Source organism: Spinacia oleracea, chromosome 3 (assembly GCF_020520425.1).
Source record: "Spinacia oleracea cultivar Varoflay chromosome 3, BTI_SOV_V1, whole genome shotgun sequence".
NCBI classification, from domain to species: Eukaryota; Viridiplantae; Streptophyta; class Magnoliopsida; order Caryophyllales; family Amaranthaceae; genus Spinacia; species Spinacia oleracea.
This window is the reverse complement of record NC_079489.1, coordinates 75,189,807-75,210,714: the sequence shown is the minus strand read 5'-3', so window position 1 is coordinate 75,210,714 and position 20,908 is coordinate 75,189,807. Positions and strand designations below refer to the sequence as shown.

The 20,908-nt window shown below is 37.5% G+C and overlaps 1 protein-coding gene across 1 annotated transcript; it reads right to left on the bottom strand.

Annotated features, from left to right (window-relative positions):
* Positions 1-3,998: 3,998 nt before the first annotated feature.
* Positions 3,999-9,608, bottom strand: LOC110803627 (DNA-(apurinic or apyrimidinic site) endonuclease 2). The gene is made up of 10 exons (XM_022009152.2): positions 9,217-9,608; positions 9,013-9,124; positions 8,417-8,644; positions 8,081-8,166; positions 7,751-7,866; positions 7,505-7,585; positions 7,199-7,399; positions 6,096-6,247; positions 4,384-4,973; positions 3,999-4,268 (listed from the first exon to the last, which is right to left on the bottom strand). Exons 1-10 carry the CDS (start codon positions 9,325-9,327, stop codon positions 4,194-4,196), a joined length of 1,752 nt encoding a protein of 583 aa, XP_021864844.2. The 5' UTR covers positions 9,328-9,608; the 3' UTR covers positions 3,999-4,193.
* Positions 9,609-20,908: the final 11,300 nt, after the last annotated feature.

Sequence of the window (20,908 nt, the reverse complement as noted above, 5' to 3'; positions counted from 1 at the left end):
ATTATGAAAATCAAATTAATTCTAAATTATTCTAATTTTCAACTAATTAATCATAATTACAAATTAGATTGCATAATTAACAAGGCTAGGCATTCAAACTTGTTAAACATATACAGTAGGTCAATCAAAAATTCAAGATTTATCGACAAGAATCGCAAATATTTAATTTAACACCTTAAATTTACGAAATTTTGCATTCGAAAAACTAAAACCTTCGAAAAGTCATAGTTAGGCTTCGAATTTGAGAATTCTGGGTTCGGCAGAAAAATACTATTTTGTCAAAATTTTAGAATGCCTTTTACATGCGGAATTGACACAAAAATCACTCGATTTGGATGAGTAACGAAGAAACTGCCGAAAAACTGCGTATGTATAATTAAATAAACGCAATTTGCAATTAATTAACAATTACGAAAATTAATCACCCCTTTTAATTCTTGCAAATTTGTAATATTTAACCATGTTCATGCAATTTAGATTATGAAAATAATAAGAGGCTCGTGATACCACTGTTAGGTTATGATACATATGACAATTCATAAATCATGCGGAAACAACCATTAAGCCAGGAATACATATTATTTACACATAATCATTTAGCATAGTTTAGATGCATACTCTTTGTTGCGTGCCTTCCCTAGCTGCGCCCGAACCGAACAAGAACAAGTCTTTAGGACTCCAAGTGTCGTCCCTCCGTAGATAGTCCACAGCACGTCCGGATCCGCCTTAAGATTGACCAACTAGAATCGCCCCTAAGGTACTATAAATTTTCGGCACTTTTGAGCAAGATGTGTGACTGAATTTTTCTCTCAAAAACTCACTTTGAATACTTGAATAACTCGTTATAAATTGTGAACCCAGGCCACATATTTATAGGGGTATGGAAAGAGAATTGGAATCCTATTAGGATACGAATTAATTAAATTAGAATTATAATAAAACTCTTATTTAATTAATTTATCAAATAGAATTAGGAATTTAATCATTAAACGAATTCTGCACGTTTTAGGTTTCGTATGCGAACACAAACACTTACGCGAGCATGACCCGCAAGCGTGCATGACATGCCCGCGCACAGCCCACACGGCCGCACGGCCCACGCGAGCTACAAGCCCACGCGAGCTGTAGCAATGCTCGCAGCCCACTGCTCGCAGCTGCGCGCGCTGCGCGCGCTGTGCGCGCTGCCACGGCCTGCTGCGCCTGGCCTTGCGCTGGGCCTGGCGTGGCCTTGGCTGTTCGTGTGGCGCGCTTGGCTTGCTGGGCGATGGCCTGGCTTCGTGCTGGGCCCTCGTCCGGCAGGCCTCGTCCGATGCTTATTCGTACGATACGCTTCCGATTAAATTCCCGATTCCGGAATATATTTCCGATACGAACAATATTTAATATTTTCGATTCCGGAATTAATTTCCGTTTCGAACAAATATTTAATATTTCCGTTTCCGGAATTATTTTCCGATTCCAATAATATTTCCGATTCTGACAATATTTCCGTTTCCGGCAATATTTCCGATTCCGGCAATATTTCCATTTCCGATAATATTTCCCGATACGTACCATGTTTCCGTTTCCGGCAACATCTACGACTTGGATAATATTTATATTTCCGATACGATCCATATTTCCGTTTCCGGCAATATCATCGTTTCCGGAGTATTCATTTCTTGCCTGTGACGATCTCAGCTCCCACTGAAACCAAGATCCGTCGATTCCGAATATCCATAGATGGAGTATTTAATGCCATTAAATACTTGATCCGTTTACGTACTATTTGTGTGACCCTACGGGTTCAGTCAAGAGTAAGCTGTGGATTAATATCATTAATTCCACTTGAACTGAAGCGGCCTCTAGCTAGGCATTCAGCTCACTTGATCTCACTGAATTATTAACTTGTTAATTAATACTGAACCGCATTTATTAGACTTAACATAGAATGCATACTTGGACCAAGGGCATTATTTCCTTCATAGATGGTGCGGGGAATTGACAACCACTTCAACCATTCGATACAAGTAAGAGTTCGGTGCAAGATTTGAAAGGGGAAACAATCGGCTACAAATTAAGCTTTAGGTTTTTCAGAAAGAGTGCGGAATCTTTAAAGAGAACACATTAGAAGATGGACGTGTCATGCGTGTGAATTAACCGAACAAGTACGTTCATTGTTGTTGTTGTTGCTATGTTCATAGTTATGTACTACGAAGTACTCCGTATATTTTTCATAGCTTTGTGTTTCCTATAAGTCACACTAACATGATTGTGTTGACGTACGATACCGAATGGGCGATGACTAGAGTCGAAAAAGGAATTGAATATAGAGGCATCGAGTGAGCAATAATCATGCGATAATACGAAGCATGGGGTTGTTGCTTTGTCGTTTATATTAGGTGTTTCCCTTATAAAGGAGAAATTTCAATATTTTAAGTGAAAAATCTATGTTGTAGACAAATTGATGGAATAGTCAATGTGAATTGTGCTTATAGCAATAATTATGCAATAATACGAAGTGCTTATAGCTAATGGCACAATTCACAATAATACGAAGTGATATATTATTTATAAAACTATACTCCTCTTTTATAAACAAGTGTTATATTATATTTGATTTTCCTCTTACCCCATGGTCATTATTTTTCAGAAATATTTCGTTGATTCAAGCAATTAATTCAAGCAGAAACGATTAGAAAATTGAATATAATTAATTAATTATTACATAAATTTGACATTTAATTTTGGAAGTTTTAAAGCAAGGCTATTGCATTTATTGATAATAAATGGTGATTGTAATTACAATTACCTTAATAATAAAGATTCTATTTACTTTTTATTATCCTCTCTTTTTTTGTATATTGGAACTTAATCCTCTTCGGGTGTTATATACAGAATAAAAAAAAAGATGAATAAGTACTAGGTAAAAGATAATAAGAGTCCCTCAAAAAAAAAGTAAAAGATAATAAGAGAAAAAAATACAATTATCTCTTTTAACAAATAAGATAGAAGTACAAATTGTCTAATGAACTGAATATTTTAAAAAAAAAGTAAATTTAAAAGTTTAAACAAAAAGAAGATCAAGCTAAGTACGAAAGATATATCCAAACCTCCGGCTAATTAAAAACAAGTAAGAAAGATATAACCAATCCTCCGGCTAATTAAAAACAAGTATAATATAATTAAAAAACGAGATATGATAGAATTTTAGATAAAAAAATCTTTTTGGGTGTAACCGCGAAAGAAATTTGTAATGGAATTTTATTTACATTAAACCTTTGATAGTTGGACTAATTCATATCATAAATGTAAATAAGGACTGAGTGAGTGTATACTTATATAAAGTATATGTAATAATTTTGTAGAGAACACATGGATAACTATCTCGAGTTTTATCATTATTGAACTAACCATTTTATAACTCGGTTTTTCTATGAGTGCCTCATGCATACACATTTTAAATATGAAGAACACATTTACACTCCAACTTGAAAAGGGACTTATTTTAACTTTCAACTATACGTATAATTTTTATAAAAAAAAAAAATTGTATACGATGATATGATAAGACAAATATGTACGAAAATTTTACAAACCCGTGCATCGCACGGGCTTCAATACTAGTCCAAACTATTCCGCAGTTCTTTTGTTGCTAATTTGAGAGCTCCAAATGAGAAATTCAACAAACACAAAAATGGCATCAGTGGTAACTTGCAAAATAAACCATTTGTATAATTAACTTTTGTTTTGTTAATAGTAATCGAAGTAATAATAGTCCACTTTGAATGCTATGTTTGGTTGAACTTGTTTGTCGTAAATCATTTTATTTGTACTTGTGAGAAATCATCTAAACCTATTTGTCAAAACATTGTCTTATTTGTGTGTAAATTTTATTTTTGGAATGAATATGTAACTTATTGTTTGAATAGGTCTCATCGTAAAAATATTTTAAAAAGTCAGAATAAGTTGAACAAAACAGCGCCTGGTAAGTTAAACAAAACAGCCTGATGGTCATCTTAGAGAAAAAATGAGCTGCTTTTGTACTAACTTGCATTAAACAGCAGAGGTAGCTGGGAGAGGAGGGGGAATTGATGATTAATGGGATATATGATACAGGATTTACAAGATACAGCAAAACTGAAATAAAAATCCTTAACAAAAAAAAAGGGACAACTCCCTAACAGAAGAGGCAGACTTCCGAATTTCCTATGTTATTTTTTCTGCCTTGATTTCGAGGCAGCCCATCGAAAGAAGTCGCATCTAGTTTCAGGATTTGATGCAGGGCCCTGCATAAGTAACGTCCGTTCAAGTGTAAAATACAAATTACTGGGTAAATATTAAGCTTACAACTTATGAGGTGCTTAGTAAGGTTTCCAAAATCACTTAAACATAAAATATTACCTCAGCACGAGCACAAGCATAAAATCTTTGCCCAAAATTAGGACCCGGTTTTCTGACGACCCGAGCAACGCAGGGTTCATGATGGCCTTCACAAAGAGGTATACTATCCTGCATCAGTTGTTGAATCCTTTGCCATTCCATCACAGCAACAGTCTTTTTATCATTTTCAGGACAACAATCAATTGGAGGGTTATACTCTTGAGAAGAAGCACTTTCATCAAAATCACCTTTCTTGTTGATAGTGTCTGTGTTGTCTTTCATGTAATCGGGAGACTTGACAATACTTTCCAGGTTATCTGATGGATCTTTGGTGGAAATTTCCACATTTTCACGAGTACAAGGAATTTTACTAAAAAAGGATGTCAATGACAGTTGAGATTGTTGATTTTGGTTCATTTTCTTCTTCTTTGCAACACCACCTACTGATTCAATCAGCTGATTCCCTACTGTGGCCACATACCGTATATTGCTGGACGTACTGGGCTCAATTTCACAGGCATTCATCATTGAAGATGACATTTTGGTGACTGGAATTGTCAATGCACCAACACCAACTCTTTCAGTCATCTGTCTTTTCATTAATACTGAAGCTGCGTAAAATAAAGCACTGAATCACAAAAACAGGGCAGACGGGATAGATCCAGTAAATATAAAATTGCTGGAACTACATGAGACTTAGCCAAGCAGCTAACAGCCAACACTAGAGACAGCAAAATCTTTCACAACATCAATTTTATTTATAGAGCTAAATACATTCCATGTATGTACTGGGATACTGTCAGGAATGCTTCTCTTTACAAGTCTTCAACATCACTTGCAGCATGACCTGCTTGCATCAGCTATGTTCACCACCCTCATATTTACCTTGACACCACTAGTGCATGACTGCTGGCACGCCTAGCAACCATGACCACTATTATTGGTAACTCAATTGACCTAGCAGGTCACATGCAAGGTTTAGATCCTCACCCCCTTTTCTGTTTTTTGGGCAGGCTAGGAAATGAATAACAGGAATACATAAGGTTTTGTTCTGTTCGACTCATTTTGACTTACTTCAGACAAAACAAGTTCAGATAATACGAGTTCAGAAGTTTTTTCAGACATTTTCACACACAAATAAGTTTATTTCAGACAAAATAAGTTTATTTTAGATTAAATAAGTTCAGATAAGTTCAGTTAAGTTCGGGTAAGTTCATATAAGTTCAGATAGTATAAGTTTAGACAAAATAAGTTGAGAAGAGTGGAGCCTAAGATTAGAGTGGATAAAGATTTTAAAAACCCCCTTAGAGTCCTAACATGGACAACGTCCAGAGAAGAGAGGCAATATAATACACTGGTAGTCACAGTTTGTTTCCTCTGGACCGAGAAAATGCACCTAAAACTAATGAACCAACTAGACAAACCAAACAGCATATCAACCAAGCTTCGGAGTTCAGACATCTAAATGGACATACCAAATGTATAAAAAGCTCTAGGAAGATAGGAGTTTCACCTTAAATTGACAGATATATTTCATTTCATGAACAACATCTTAGTTCTACATGGTGTTTCATGTTTTGCTAATTTAAGATAAAAATCCCTCACCGCTATATACCATTTAACATGCTTGGATGTCATGCAATACGGCAATAGATAAAATTTGCACACACACTATTGTTGATTATACCAACATGTTCACAGCATTATCAAATGACTATGGAAAAGTCACATACCAATGGTCTGTTGTGACCCACGAATCTCTGGCATATATCTGGCAGATAAAGGTGGTGTATTATGGATTTGAATTTCAGTGATTTCCTTTAAAGTAACAAACACTGGAACATGATCAGAACCTTCCAGTTTAGTAGCTCTACCTCCTTTCCACCTGTTCAACCGACCAAAACATAACAGTGAGTGTGAATACTTAATTAGTATCTGAAAGTAGGGAACACTTAACTATGATGAGTCCAACAGCAAAATAAAACCAAAGTCTTATTCCCAAAGAGACGGGGCCGGCTGCATGAACGGAGAGTCTATCTCATATGGTCATCCACAAAGATCCTTCTCTTCCATTCGCATCTATCTAATGCTACATCATCTTGCAAGCCCACTTTCTGCATGTCCTTTTTAACTCCTCCATCCAAGTAATCTTTGGTGTATCTCGACTGTGTTTGAGATCTCCATTACCTCAACCCTCTGCCTTCCTTAACAATGATGGGTCCAAAGAAATTAATAAGTAGACCCATCATGTACTAGCTAAGAATAGGTCATCTCAGAACAATTGGCAATTAATATAGTAAACAGCATACTGGATCTACAGTGAACTCATTGTTTATGCTGCAAACTGTTGGATATCAAAATAATAGATATTAATTTCACCCAGATTAGCTCACACCATGCTCTACTGTATGTCCAAAAACTCTGTATCCCCCTTCTCAATAGTTTCATCCAGAGTTACCAAAATATGGTACTACGCCACTACCACAGCAAGACAGTCAAAGTCATGTACTTCTTCCGTTTCATAATAAGTGAACACTTTCTTTTTTCGTCCGTGTAAGAGTAATCGACACACTTCCTTATTTGGAAGGACTCACCAATATTAAAAAGTTTTAGTCTCACCTACCATGATCCACTAACTTTTCTCACACGCACATAGCCCCTTTTCTCACAATAAAAAATGATTCCACTAGCTGCTTTTTATATTATAAATCTAATTTCATGGTCTCCATCCATTATTTACTAAAACTACATGCTCAATGTAGTATGTCACTTATTGTGAAACGTGGGGAGTAACACACTCTGCTTTCTGCTAAGTATTAGTTCATCAAACATATACCTTGAGGAGATTCCAGGCTTCCACCTTCTAAAGTGTGTCATTATATCACATTCTTCAACATGACAAACAGCAAGGCTATGATCATCATTGTCATGCATGTCATGTAAGCATACACCAGAGGCAAGCATGTGGTCAATCCTACTCCCAAAATTAAACTCTTCAGCCCCTGTATGTACTGGCCAGCAAGTATATGCATCAGTCCTGTAGAAGAAGAAGATGAATCATTGCCAAAAAAAAAGCTGAAATCCCCACTAGTTCCTTATGATGATAGCAAAAAATAAAACCTAATGTAAACATGTTGCAAACCTTCCCGGATTTTTTTCTCTAAAAAGGTCAAAAAAGGAACCTCCGTTTTTCACCAACAGAGACCTAAACCATCTCCGGAACCTACAAAAAAGGCCAAAAAATATGATCTTATAAAAGCTGAAGTAGAATATATTACCCCCAAATCCCTAATAGAAAGATAGGAGAAGAAAAGGAAAAGGAGATTGGAGAATGAATAGCATTGAATGTCAGCCCCATATGTTGAAGAAATAGAAGATTGAGGGTTACTCATTTTTCTCAAAGTCTGGTCCAGCTTCACATCGATCTACAGAAGAAGGAGCAATGTTCAGATCGCCTACTACTATTATTCGCCTCTTTTCTTGTTGAAGCAAGTCCCATCTTTTCTACAAAAGAGTTCATATGTCAAAGTTCAACACACACACACACACACATTTAGAACTCTTGCTAACAAAGTTCCTGGCAACACAAAGAGTGATGAGAACATATATAAATGCATAAATTGCAAAGAGTGACACACACGGACTCTTGCTAAAAATGTTCCTGGAAACAGAAGACAGCAATGAATGGGAAGTTCATATTAGATATCAGAGAACATACCTGCATAATCTTGAAGAAGTTGGCTTTGAATTGGATCCTCTCCTCATCTTCAGGGCCCGCTCTAGGCCCATATACATTAAAAAGAACTGCGATTTCCCAAAATGGTAACTTTACAAAGTGTTGTTGAAAAAAATATCAATAAGATCTCAAAATAATAAGTACTTTTCAAGTAAAACCATGGACTTGTAAGACAGATTTACGCTCTACATGCAGTGAAAGAATGCAAGATCATGTATATGACCCCGGGATGAATTGCATCAACTTTAAGCACTTCACCAAGCAGTATAAGCACAATGATAAAAGAATCAACAATATTAAGAGGCCTTGTTTAGGTACCAAAATGACCGTGATCTGTGATGACACAGCGTCCCTCACTGTCAATCTTCAAAAGCTCATCCTTTCGAAACTCCTTAAGGCATTCCATGTCAGAAAAAAACTTGTCACTACTAAATCCATTTCCAGAAGAAGCATCTAAAAGACCAGTGAAGCCTTCTTCTGCAGCCAGAGGTAACGCCACTTCTGTACTAGAAAAGGCTGATTTTACACGGCAAAACGTTGCAACACCTACATAAGCTCACTCAAATTACTACAGTACAAAGGGGAATGATAGATATGTTAGGGGCTACTCACTTCACTTTATGTACTATATAGAAATATGCTTAAAATTCATGAGCAACAAACAAGGTACTTCCATAAGTTAGAATGAAACAAAACCCATTTCTACTTCAAGGGTATACAATATACTAAAGCGGAAGCCTCTAAAACAGGTATTGTATTATTTACAGTTCACCAAATGCCCAAATTTCGAATGCATTAGAGAATTTCTAATGATAGATGCTCAATCTTTTTTCATATATTCTGGCTTCTGCCATAGATGATAGATATAAAAAATTAAAAACCCATCAGGGAAAAAGGAGGGAAAGCAATGATACCTGAATAACCAGTGCGACCTTTTCCTGTAGTACGAGTACAGGAAAAGAAGGATTCATACCCTTGAGCCATTATCAAATCAGCAGTAAGCTCCTGCTTTGTTGATTTAATCTCCTGAATTTCAAAACTTAGAATTAATTGATAAACAAAAGTGAAAAAATCAATTAGAGGAAATTAAATTAAAAAAGAAAAAGAAAGGGGGAAACCTGGAAGCAGATAATGTCGGCATCAAGAGAATCGAGTAATTTAAGGAGAGAACCATACTGGGAAATGCGTTGTCGGATACCATTAACGTTGTATGTCACAATCTTCAACATTTTTGAAGGGGATTTTTATGTCATTACCATCTGACTAAGATTATCAGGTGGATTCTCGTTAAGCATTTCATCGAACAGGTGAAGTGCAGTAAATTTTCAGCAGAGCATCACCGCCAAAAAGCACTGGGGTGTTAATCATAATTATGGGAATCGGGAGTTTCCGGCCCTGGTTTTGAAGTTGTTTGGCCAACCCTCCTATGAACTTGATGAACCAGCAAACTTGTGGGCTTGTGGGAGTGTGGGGTTGTCGCGTGGTAAGTCTGTTTAGAGTTTAGAGTTTAGAGTTTAAAGAAATTTGTGACGGATTAACAAACAACCCTCATAGGTTTCTTTTGTTTTTTCTTTTTTTTTTGAGGGAACCCTCCAGAGGGAGTTAAATTAATAAATTAGAAGCAGCTACAATCATAATGTCGAGCGGAAAATCTTCAACCCATACTCGTTGCCCAATCTCCCAAAGTTGAAGATGAGCTAACGTGTGGGCTACCTTATTTCCACTACGTTTAACAAAAGACCATCTAACCTCAATAAAATTTCTACATAAGTCAACAATATCATCTATAATTAAAAACATGTTGCTGCTGCCCTTTGCATTAGTCCGAATTGCTTGTATAATCTGCAGACAATCGCACTCCATTTCCACCTTCTGCAACCCCAGTTCCATGCTTACTTTCAGCCCCCAGAAAATCGCCTTAGCTTCGGCTATGTTTGGCTCCCACCTCTCCACAAACTGATGTGCTGCACAACCCCATAGCGCGCTGTCACGAACCTCCAAACCAATTCCTGAACCAATCTCCCCTAGGACCCCTGCATCCACGTTCACCTTCGACCAATCTGCATTGGGGCACTTCCATGCTACTGGATGGGCCGCACTCTGCAAGCTCGAACCCTTAACAATATTATGTGCTTCTTCGCGAACATCGCTACAAATTTTACTAGCATACTGCATTATTCTCTCCGGTTCAGGGATGAGTTTTTCAATGACAAACTTATTTCGCGCACTCCATATAGCCCAACATAGTGTGAATACTTCCTCCACCTCCTCCTGTTCAAGTTCATCGAAGCACTTATCAAACCAATCAAGCACACTCCTACACTTCCACTGAGACACCAGCTCCCACCTCGACTCGCATGAGACACTCTGAGCCAATGGGCACTCCTTTAGAGCATGCAGGCACGTCTCTTCCTCCGCCCTACAAACCCCACACTGTGCATCATGTTGGAGTAGTATTTAAGTATGGTGAGTTTTTGTTGTTGGAAATTGTCCCACATTGATAGAATGGAGATGTAAAGAGTTGTTTATATTAGTAGACCACCTCTTATGTATGAATAGAAGTGGGCCTACTAGTTGGGCTAGTGTGTGCTTTGGGCTTGGGAGTGCTTGTGGTAGGCTATTAATATTACTAGTTAAACTTAATAGTGGGGGCTAATATTACTTTAAGGAAAGTGATTATCACGGCCCTATTCTTCATCCCATAAATTATTCCTAACACATCAAACTCAGGTAGCCTGCTGCTGAGTCCCTTTCTCGTGGGAAGAGCATTTTGACATGCTCTCCAAATAAAGATCTTCACTCTAGGTAGAACACGAACCTTCCATACCTTATTCCACAGCGTTTTAGGGTCTGAAGTCGCCACCTCTATCTCTCGCCATTCGTCATCAGAGAGAGCTTTATATACTGACCGTACTGAATACTCACCATGGTTTTCTAGGTCCCAACATATGCAATCACTTGGCATCCTACTACTAAGGGGTATACTCAATATTCGCTCTTGTTCGAAAGGAAAACTGGACGAAGAGAAAAGCACGAATTTGAATAACACTAACTACGGAGTATATTGTTACGGTGCAATATGTGATACTAGTCTTATATGCACCCGATGATATTTTCAAAAATATGATTTAATATATACACATGTAATGTTTCAACGTTTCATATACAATACTTCGTAAATACAACAAACACATTCCTCCAGCCATCCATCACTCTCAAAGGTACAATTAACATCCGATTAATCCAGAATGAGGAGTGTTCGGATGTAAGATGGGAGAAAACAACGCCACTAAAATGACGATTCCAATCCTTCTCTCTCGTTTAACCATCCATTATTTCAACCGACTAAGACTCCAAGAGTATGAAAATAAAGTCAACTAGTACGGAGTGTTATTTTTATTAGTAAAAATAAAACATAATCCATCCCCAAAAACCTATCCAAAATCCAGATAACAATAAACATTTAAAAGGTCTTGCGCGCACAAGGTGTACAATAAATTTATTGTACACTAAGATAACTTTAACACTTTTTTTGTAACTTTAACCTAGTTTTGATTAACTTTTATACTAGTAAAAAAAATTGATAGATAAATATTTTAAAGGGTTAAATGATTAATTTTATACATTATTAGTTATTTTGAAGAAATAAGTTTTACTAAAATGAAAAAATTTATCACTGAAAAATAGATAACTTTTACATATATATGCATAACTTTTAGGGGGCGTTTGGTTCAAAGGGGGTAAAGGGAATGGAATCAAGAAAGGGTTTGGGAGGGAAAAGAAAGGAAAACCCTCAAATATCCTATGTTGTTTGTTTTGACACAATAAGGGAATCATTCCAATTCTGAATTCTCAAATCTCAACCACCAGTCCACCACCAACCATCCATTTCTTCAATATACAACAACCACCTCCAATCTACAATAACCACCACCACCTCTACCTTTGACTACTTTCCTCCCCCTGTCGCGGCCATCGGCCTTCACCGCGGCACCACTTCCTCTCCCCTCCGACGTCGCTGCTGCGGCTTCATCAGATCTATTTATTTTGTTTTTAGATCTAGTTATTTTATTGGATTTTCTTGATGATTGAGGCTATATTTTGGGTAGTTATGTGATTTCAAGTGGTTAGAATTGTTTTTTGGGTGACTTGGATGAATTCCGACGAGTTTAGTGCTTGATTTTTGGGGTGGTTGGGGTGAATTTCGGGGGTAGGGTGGTTGTTTTCGTGGCTGGTAAGGTGGTTTCGGTGGTGGTTTGATGATTTCGGCGGGGAGTAGGGTGGTTTCGGTGGTGGTTGGGTGATTCCGGCGGGAAGTATGGTGGTTTTGGTGGTGGTTAGGTGGGCTTGGTGTGGTTGAGTAGGTTTGTTGGGGGCGGCGTAGGTGGTTGCAGCGGTGGGTCTGGTGGTGTAACGCCCCGACCTCTAATTCAATAATTAACACATAATTAGCAGCGGAATTAACCTAATTGGTCGGGACATTACCTGCCGTAACTTCCTTTTCGGAAATTACAAGGCAACCATCAATCATAAGCCTTTAAATACTCCAAAATATATATATAATCCTTTATATTATCAAAATAAAAGTGCATAACTTACTAAAAGTCTTTAATTAAAACTATTAAAACTATCAGAACCGTAAACATAAACTAGGTGGATAATATTAAAGTGAAACTCCTCGCCACTACTCGTGTCCATCATCCCCCGCAGTACCTAAAACGGAAAACAAAACGGTGAGCCGAAGACTCAGTAACGAACTATCCTAGCAGCGTAAATTCATTTCAATTCATTTTATTTAATAACACAGGGAGAGTAGAATGGTTAAAACATTTAACAAAACATCACATTTAATTCATTCATAAACTTTGCAGTTTAACATGCTAGTTGTCGGCAAGTACGAACCGTGAAGGAATTCTCCACTGGGCCTGGGCCCATAAGAGCCTGGGCTCATCGTAACATGGGGCCTGGGCCCCTGAGCCTGGGCTCATAAACCATGGGAGCCTGGGCTCGTAATCCATGGGTGGACAGGTGTCCGTGGTGCATGCATGACCGATAGATAGGAAGATGGTAGTTTATATACCGCCAGACAAACCAGTTCTTTCACTTTCATTTATCATGTTGTATGTAATTTTACCAAGCCTTGGCTTGTATTTCAATTCGAAATAACATAACTCATTTTATATCATAAAAACATCATTTAGATCCTGGGATCCATAAAACATCATTTCATTCAACGCATCATATAAACATCATTTTATGAGAAAACTCAATCAAATCATATTATAAAGAATAATTCAAACAAATCATAATTCATTCCCACAATCCATAAAACATGTCAAAACATTTAATTCATAAATCCAATCATAACGTCATAATTTCGTAATACATTTATAAAGGGATTGCGGGTACTAGCAATAGCCGTTACCTCACTTCCGCGATTTGCTAAGGGTTTTCGTTGGCTCGTTCGTCCTGAGCTCCGAGTCCAATTTCTTTAAAAATATTAAATAATTGAATTAGTACCAAATTGATAAATAATTTAACTTAATAATTTCGAAACTTTATAATTAACCAATTTCCTAATAATAATGTTAAAAAAAATATATATATTTTCATAGTTTTAATGAAAATATAATTAAACGTCAATTTTAGTGATGAATATAATTAATTGAAATTTCAATCGAAATATATATTTTCCTTAATTAATTTACACGAAAATCTTATTTAAATTTGGTCCTTGATAAATCCATTTAGTAACTTATTTTAGTTAAATCGATAATATAATTTAAAATCAATATTTTATAAAATCATAAATTTTATCAGTAATGAATTTTATAAATAACGAGTTTTAATATAAATAACGGATTTTTAATAAAATTATACTTTCGGAATTTAACGAAAATGTTATTATTAATCGAATTTTCAATCGAAATACATATATATTTTATAATTGATTTTCAAGTAAATAATATTAAAAATTCCGTTTTTGTTAATTCAGGCTAAGTAATTTATTTTAGTAAAATCGATATTTGATAATTAAACCTGAAAATAAAATCAATTTGTTAGTAAATAATTATATCATAAAAACTATTAAAACATAAATATTGCTAAATTTAAAATCTGAAAATTCAGATTGGTCTTACCAAAGGCCCAAATGGTTAGTTGGCCCAATTTAATAGGGGTTTGAGGAAAATAATGTTAGGTTATGATACATATGACATTTACATAAATCATGCGGAAACAACCATTAACCCAGGAATCATATTATTTACACATAATCATATAGCATAATTAGATGCATACTCTTTGTTGCGTGCCCTCCCTAGCTGCGCCCGAACCGAACAAGAACAAGTCTTTTAGGACTCCAAGTGTCGTCCCTCCGTAGATAGTCCACAGCACGTCCGGATCCGCCTTAAGATTGACCAACTAGAATCGCCCTTAAGGTACTAGAAAATTCGGCACTTTTATGAGCAAGATGTGTTTTAATTTTCTCTCAAAAAACTCACTTTTGAATACTTTGAAACTTGTGTATAAATTATGACCCCTAGGCCTTTATTTATAGAGTTATGGAAAAGGAATCGTAATCCTAGTAGGATGCGAATTAATTGGAATTAGAATCCTACATGAATTCTATTTAATTAATTTATCCAATTAGGAATAGACATTTAATCATACACTGACTCTTGCTGATTCAGGAATCATGCATGAGCGCAAACTCACACACACACGGCAGCCACAAGGACTGCCCATGCGTGCGAGCTGCAGCCCACGCAGCAAGGCCCACGCATCCGTGGCCTTGGCGCGCGCTGGGCTTGTGGCGTGCGTGCTTGCTGGGCGACGGCCTGGCTTCGTGCTGGGCCTTCGTCCGGCAGGCCTCGTCCGATGCTAATTCGTACGATACGCTTCCGATTAAATTTCCATTTCCGGAATCTATTTCCGATACGAACAATATTTAATATTTCCGATTCCGGAATTAATTTCCGTTTCGAACAAATATTTAATATTTCCGTTTTCGGATTTATTTTCCGATTCCGGCAATATTTCCGATTCTGACAATATTTCCGTTTCCGGCAATATTTCCGATTCTGGTAATATTTCCATTTCCAATAATATTTTCCGATACGTACCATGTTTCCGTTTCCGGTAACATCTACGACTTGGATAATATTCATATTTCCGATACGATCCATATTTCCGTTTCCGGCAATATCATCGTTTCCGGAGTATTCATTTCTTGCCTGTGACGATCTTAGCTCCCACTGAAACCAAGATCCGTCGGTTCCGAATATTCATAGATGGAGTATTTAATGCCATTAAATACTTGATCCGTTTACGTACTATTTGTGTGACCCTACGGGTTCAGTCAAGAGTAAGCTGTGGATTAATATCATTAATTCCACTTGAACTGAAGCGGCCTCTAGCTAGGCATTCAGCTCACTTGATCTCACTGAATTATTAACTTGTTAATTAATACTGAACCGCATTTATTAGACTTAACATAGAATGCATACTTGGACCAAGGGCATTATTTCCTTCAGTCTCCCACTTGTCCTTAGGGACAAGTGTGCATTTCCTAATTCCTTTGTCGCTCGATGCTTGCTCTTGAACATAAGGTAAGAGTTGTCATCCTTATTATGTCCAGAGGTGTTCCTCGGTTTCAGAGTTCAACTGATCAAATAAACAGATAATCATAGCCTATGATTCATCCGAGCACGGCCATGCATTTCACAGTTTCTAGCTCTCCGAGTGGCCTTGTACAACTTTTAAGCATCTCATCCCGATTTATGGGAGGACAATCCCAATCTTGCGATCTTGAGATTAGACTTCGTTTGATAGGTGATTACCTGAGCGTTGCCTTTATAGCCTCCTTTTACGGTGCGACGGTTGGTCAACGTCAAAGCAACCAGTTCTCAAATAAGTAATCTCAAATCACTCAGGTATTGAGGATTTAGTGTCTAATAATTTAATGAAATTTACTTATGACAGACTTTCATCTCTTACAGTAAAGTTTCATAGGTCTTGTCCGATACTAGTCTTCCCAAAGTAAGTATCTATGCAAATGATTATGACATTGCCATGTCCACATAGTTCAAGAAACAGAACTACTAGTCATCTTGCATTCTAATCGTCTAACGTTTTCTATGCGTCCAATTTTATAGAAAACTCCGATTAGGGACCATTTTCAACCTTTGACATTCAAGTTCACTTGATAGACATTTCTTAGTCACAGGACTGGTCCTGACAGTCTATCTTGAATACATCGTCAAGTTGAAGGGACTCATCATTTAATAAACCACAAATTAAATGGAAAAAATGAATTCCTTTCATTTATTGTGAATGATTAACCAATAATGTTCTACAAAGATTTAAACTCTAAAACTTTAAAACATTAAACAGAGACATCAAAGCCATTCTCCAATATGCTTGATTCCCATAGCTGCAGTGTGCGAGTTGTGCTTCACTTGCGGCAGAGGTTTAGTTAATGGATCTGATATGTTGTCATCAGTTCCAATTTTGCTTATCTCGACTTCTTTTCTTTCAACGAACTCTCGTAGAAGGTGAAATCTACGAAGTACATGCTTGACTCTCTGGTGGTGTCTAGGCTCTTTAGCCTGTGCAATAGCTCCGTTATTATCACAATACAGGGCTATTGGTCCTTTAATGGAGGGGACTACACCAAGTTCTCCTATGAACTTCCTTAGCCATATAGCTTCCTTTGCTGCTTCATGTGCAGCAATGTACTCCGCTTCAGTTGTAGAATCCGCAATGGTGCTTTGCTTAGCACTTTTCCAGCTTACTGCTCCTCCGTTGAGGCAGAAGACAAACCCAGACTGTGATCTGAAATCATCTTTGTCGGTTTGGAAACTTGCGTCCGTATAGCCTTTAACAATTAATTCATCATCTCCACCATAGACCAGGAAGTCATCTTTGTGCCTTTTCAGGTACTTCAGAATGTTCTTGGCAGCAGTCCAATGCGCCTCTCCTGGGTCTGACTGGTATCTGCTCGTAGCACTGAGTGCGTACGCAACATCCGGGCGTGTACATATCATAGCATACATTATTGAACCAATCAATGATGCATATGGAATCCCATTCATTCGTCTACGCTCATCAAGTGTTTTTGGGCACTGAGTTTTGCTTAGAGTCATTCCATGAGACATGGGTAGGTAGCCTCGCTTGGAGTCTGCCATCTTGAACCTATCAAGCACCTTATTGATATAAGTGCTTTGACTAAGTCCAATCATCCTTTTAGATCTATCTCTGTAAATCTTGATGCCCAATATGTACTGTGCTTCTCCTAGATCCTTCATCGAAAAACATTTCCCAAGCCAAATCTTGACAGAGTTCAACATAGGAATGTCATTTCCGATAAGCAATATGTCGTCGACATATAATACTAGGAAAGCAATTTTGCTCCCACTGACCTTCTTGTATACACAAGATTCGTCTGCGTTCTTGATGAAACCAAAGTCACTGACTGCTTCATCAAAACGTATATTCCAGCTCCTGGATGCCTGCTTCAATCCGTAGATTGATTTCTTTAGCTTGCATACCTTTTTAGCATTCTTTGGATCCTCAAAACCTTCAGGCTGTGTCATAAACACAGTTTCTGTTAAAACGCCGTTTAAGAAAGCAGTTTTGACATCCATCTGCCATATTTCGTAATCGTAATATGCAGCGATTGCTAACATTATTCGAATAGACTTTAGCATTGCAACTGGTGAAAAGGTTTCATCGTAATCCACACCGTGGACTTGCCTGTAACCTTTTGCAACCAATCTAGCTTTGAAAACTTCAAGTTTCCCATCCTTGTCCTTTTTCAGTTTGAAAACCCATTTGCTTCCAATGGCTTGGTAGCCATCTGGCAAATCGACCAAATCCCATACTTGGTTTTCAGACATGGAGTCTAATTCAGATTGCATGGCTTCTTGCCATTGCTTGGAGCTAGGGCTCGTCATAGCTTGCTTGTAAGTCGCAGGTTCATCACTTTCAAGTAATAGAACGTCATAGCTCTCGTTCGTCAAAATACCTAAGTACCTTTCCGGTTGAGATCTATATCTTTGCGATCTACGCGGGGTAACATTTCTAGATTGACCATGATTCTCACCAGATTCTTCTAAAGATCTCTGAGTTTCATCCTGAATGTCATCTTGAGCATTCTCTAGAGTTTGTTGTTCGACTCGAATTTCTTCGAGGTCTACTTTTCTCCCACTTGTCATTTTGGAAATGTGATCCTTCTCCAAAAAGACACCATCTCGAGCAACAAACACTTTGTTCTCAGATGTATTGTAGAAGTAATACCCCTTTGTTTCCTTTGGATAGCCCACAAGGATACATTTGTCAGATTTTGGATGAAGTTTGTCTGAAATTAATCGTTTGACGTATACTTCACATCCCCAAATCTTAAGAAAAGACACATTTGGAGGCTTTCCAAACCATAATTCGTATGGAGTCTTTTCGACAGCTTTAGACGGAGCTCTATTTATAGTGAGTGCAGCTGTATTTAGTGCATGTCCCCAAAATTCTAATGGAAGTTCGGCCTGACCCATCATTGACCTGACCATGTCTAGCAAGGTTCTATTCCTCCGTTCTGACACACCGTTCCATTGTGGCGTTCCAGGAGGAGTCAATTCTGATAGAATTCCACATTCTTTCAGATGGTCATCAAATTCATAGCTCAGATATTCACCGCCTCTATCAGACCGCAGTGCCTTAATCTTCTTGCCTAATTGATTCTCTACTTCACTCTGAAATTCCTTGAATTTGTCAAAGGATTCAGACTTATGCTTCATTAGGTAGACATAACCATACCTACTGAAGTCATCAGTGAAAGTGATAAAGTAGCTGAAACCACCTCTAGCATTTGTACTCATTGGTCCACATACATCTGTATGGATTAAACCCAATAGTTCATTTGCTCTTTCTCCAACTTTAGAGAAAGGTTGCTTTGTCATTTTGCCAAGTAAACATGATTCGCATTTACCATAATCCTCTAAGTCAAATGGTTCTAGAATTCCTTCCCTTTGAAGTCTTTCTAAGCGTTTCAAGTTTATATGGCCTAATCGACAATGCCACAGATAGGTGAGATCTGAATCATCCTTTTTGGCCTTTTTGGTATTTATGTTATATACTTGTTTGTCGTGATCTAATAAATAAAGTCCATTGACTAATCTAGCAGATCCATAAAACATCTCTTTAAAATAAAACGAACAACTATTGTCTTTTATTATAAAGGAAAATCCCTTAGCATCTAAGCAAGAAACTGAAATGATGTTTTTAGTAAGACTTGGAACATGGAAACATTCTTCCAGTTCCAAAACTAGCCCGGAGGGCATCGACAAATAGTAAGTTCCTACAGCTAATGCAGCAATCCGTGCTCCATTTCCCACTCGTAGGTCGACTTCACCCTTGCTTAACTTTCTACTTCTTCTTAGTCCCTGTGGATTGGAACATAAGTGTGAGCCACAACCTGTATCTAATACCCAAGAAGTTGAATTAGCAAGTATACAGTCTATAACGAAAATACCTGAAGATGGAACGACTGTTCCGTTCTTCTGATCTTCCTTTAGCTTTGGACATTCTCTTTTGTAATGGCCTATTCCATCACAATAAAGACAGCTTGATGTGGACTTGTCCTGCTTTGATTTAGCATTGCCCTTGGACTTTCCACCTTTCTTGAATGGTCTCTTTCTAGCCTTGAGTAAATCTTTGGCTTCACAGTCCAGTACTATTTCAGCCTTTCTGACAAGGTGAATAAATTCTGCAACTGTTTCTTCTCTTGGTTCACTTAGGTATAGTTGCTTGAAGCGACCAAACCCACTGTGTAGTGAATTGAGCAAGACAGAGACTGCCATCCTTTCGCTTATTGGTGTTCCTAGTAGACTTAGGCGATCAAAATATGAACACATAAGATCCACATGGAACCTCAGTGGGACGCCTACCCTCTGTTTAGTGCGAAGGAGCTGAACATGTGTTTCTTGGACCTCCATCCTATAACACCTGTTGGGAGAACTAACCTTTAGCCCAGACATTGATTCAATCAACTCATGGACGTTCAGGTCCCTGTCCTCCGTACTTCCACGACAGATATCCCTCAGATTCTTGATGAGCGTAAAAGGTTCATAGGCTACAAACCTTCTAGCCCAATCATCAGGGATATTGTTCAGCATGAGACTCATAACCTTTTTGAGATCCGCATCCCAGGCGTAAAATCTCTCAGGGGTCATGTCTCTGGCATAGTAGCTTGGCATGGGATGTGATAGTACATACTCAAGTCCATTGAGTTTGACTATTTCAAGTAGCTTAGCTTCCCATTCAAGAAAATTTGTCAGGTTCAGCTTGACCATAAGCTCAGAACCCATGATGATGTTTTGATTGTTGTTTGCCATATTAAAACTACAATTGAAAAGAATAAACAAATAAATAACCATTCACAGTTTCTCTTAATAAACTTAAATTCTAGCATACATGCATAATTCAATGTTTATTAAGCATTTTATTCAAATTATGTGTTCCGGCAGGTGTGAATAAAATGATTCCAAGATCCTAAAATCATTGAAGAACTAAGCACAGTTTGTCGACTTAATCCTAGAACATCTTAGGTAAGCAAAAGCCTTTTGCTAATAGTCTAGAAACTATTCTTGGTTGATAGGTACGTCTAAGAACTTATTAGGTAAACCTATCGAATTTGCCACGACATAAAAGGACTCCTTACTTATATCGTTGAGTTTCACCAAAACTAACATGTACTCACAATTATTTGTGTACCTTGCCCCTTTAGGACCAATAAGTAACACCTCGCTGAGCGAAAAC

What these genes read in the sequence shown, in the direction of transcription:
- LOC110803627 (XM_022009152.2), bottom strand. Translation starts at nt 9,327, where the DNA reads ATGTTGAAGATTGTGACATACAACGTTAATGGTATCCGACAACGCATT. An exon ending in CCGACATTATCTGCTTCCAG is followed by an intron (nt 9,125 to 9,216) that starts GTTTCCCCCTTT and finishes TTTGAAATTCAG; the next exon opens with GAGATTAAATCAACAAAGCA. An exon ending in AGGTCGCACTGGTTATTCAG is followed by an intron (nt 8,645 to 9,012) that starts GTATCATTGCTT and finishes GAGCTTATGTAG; the next exon opens with GTGTTGCAACGTTTTGCCGT.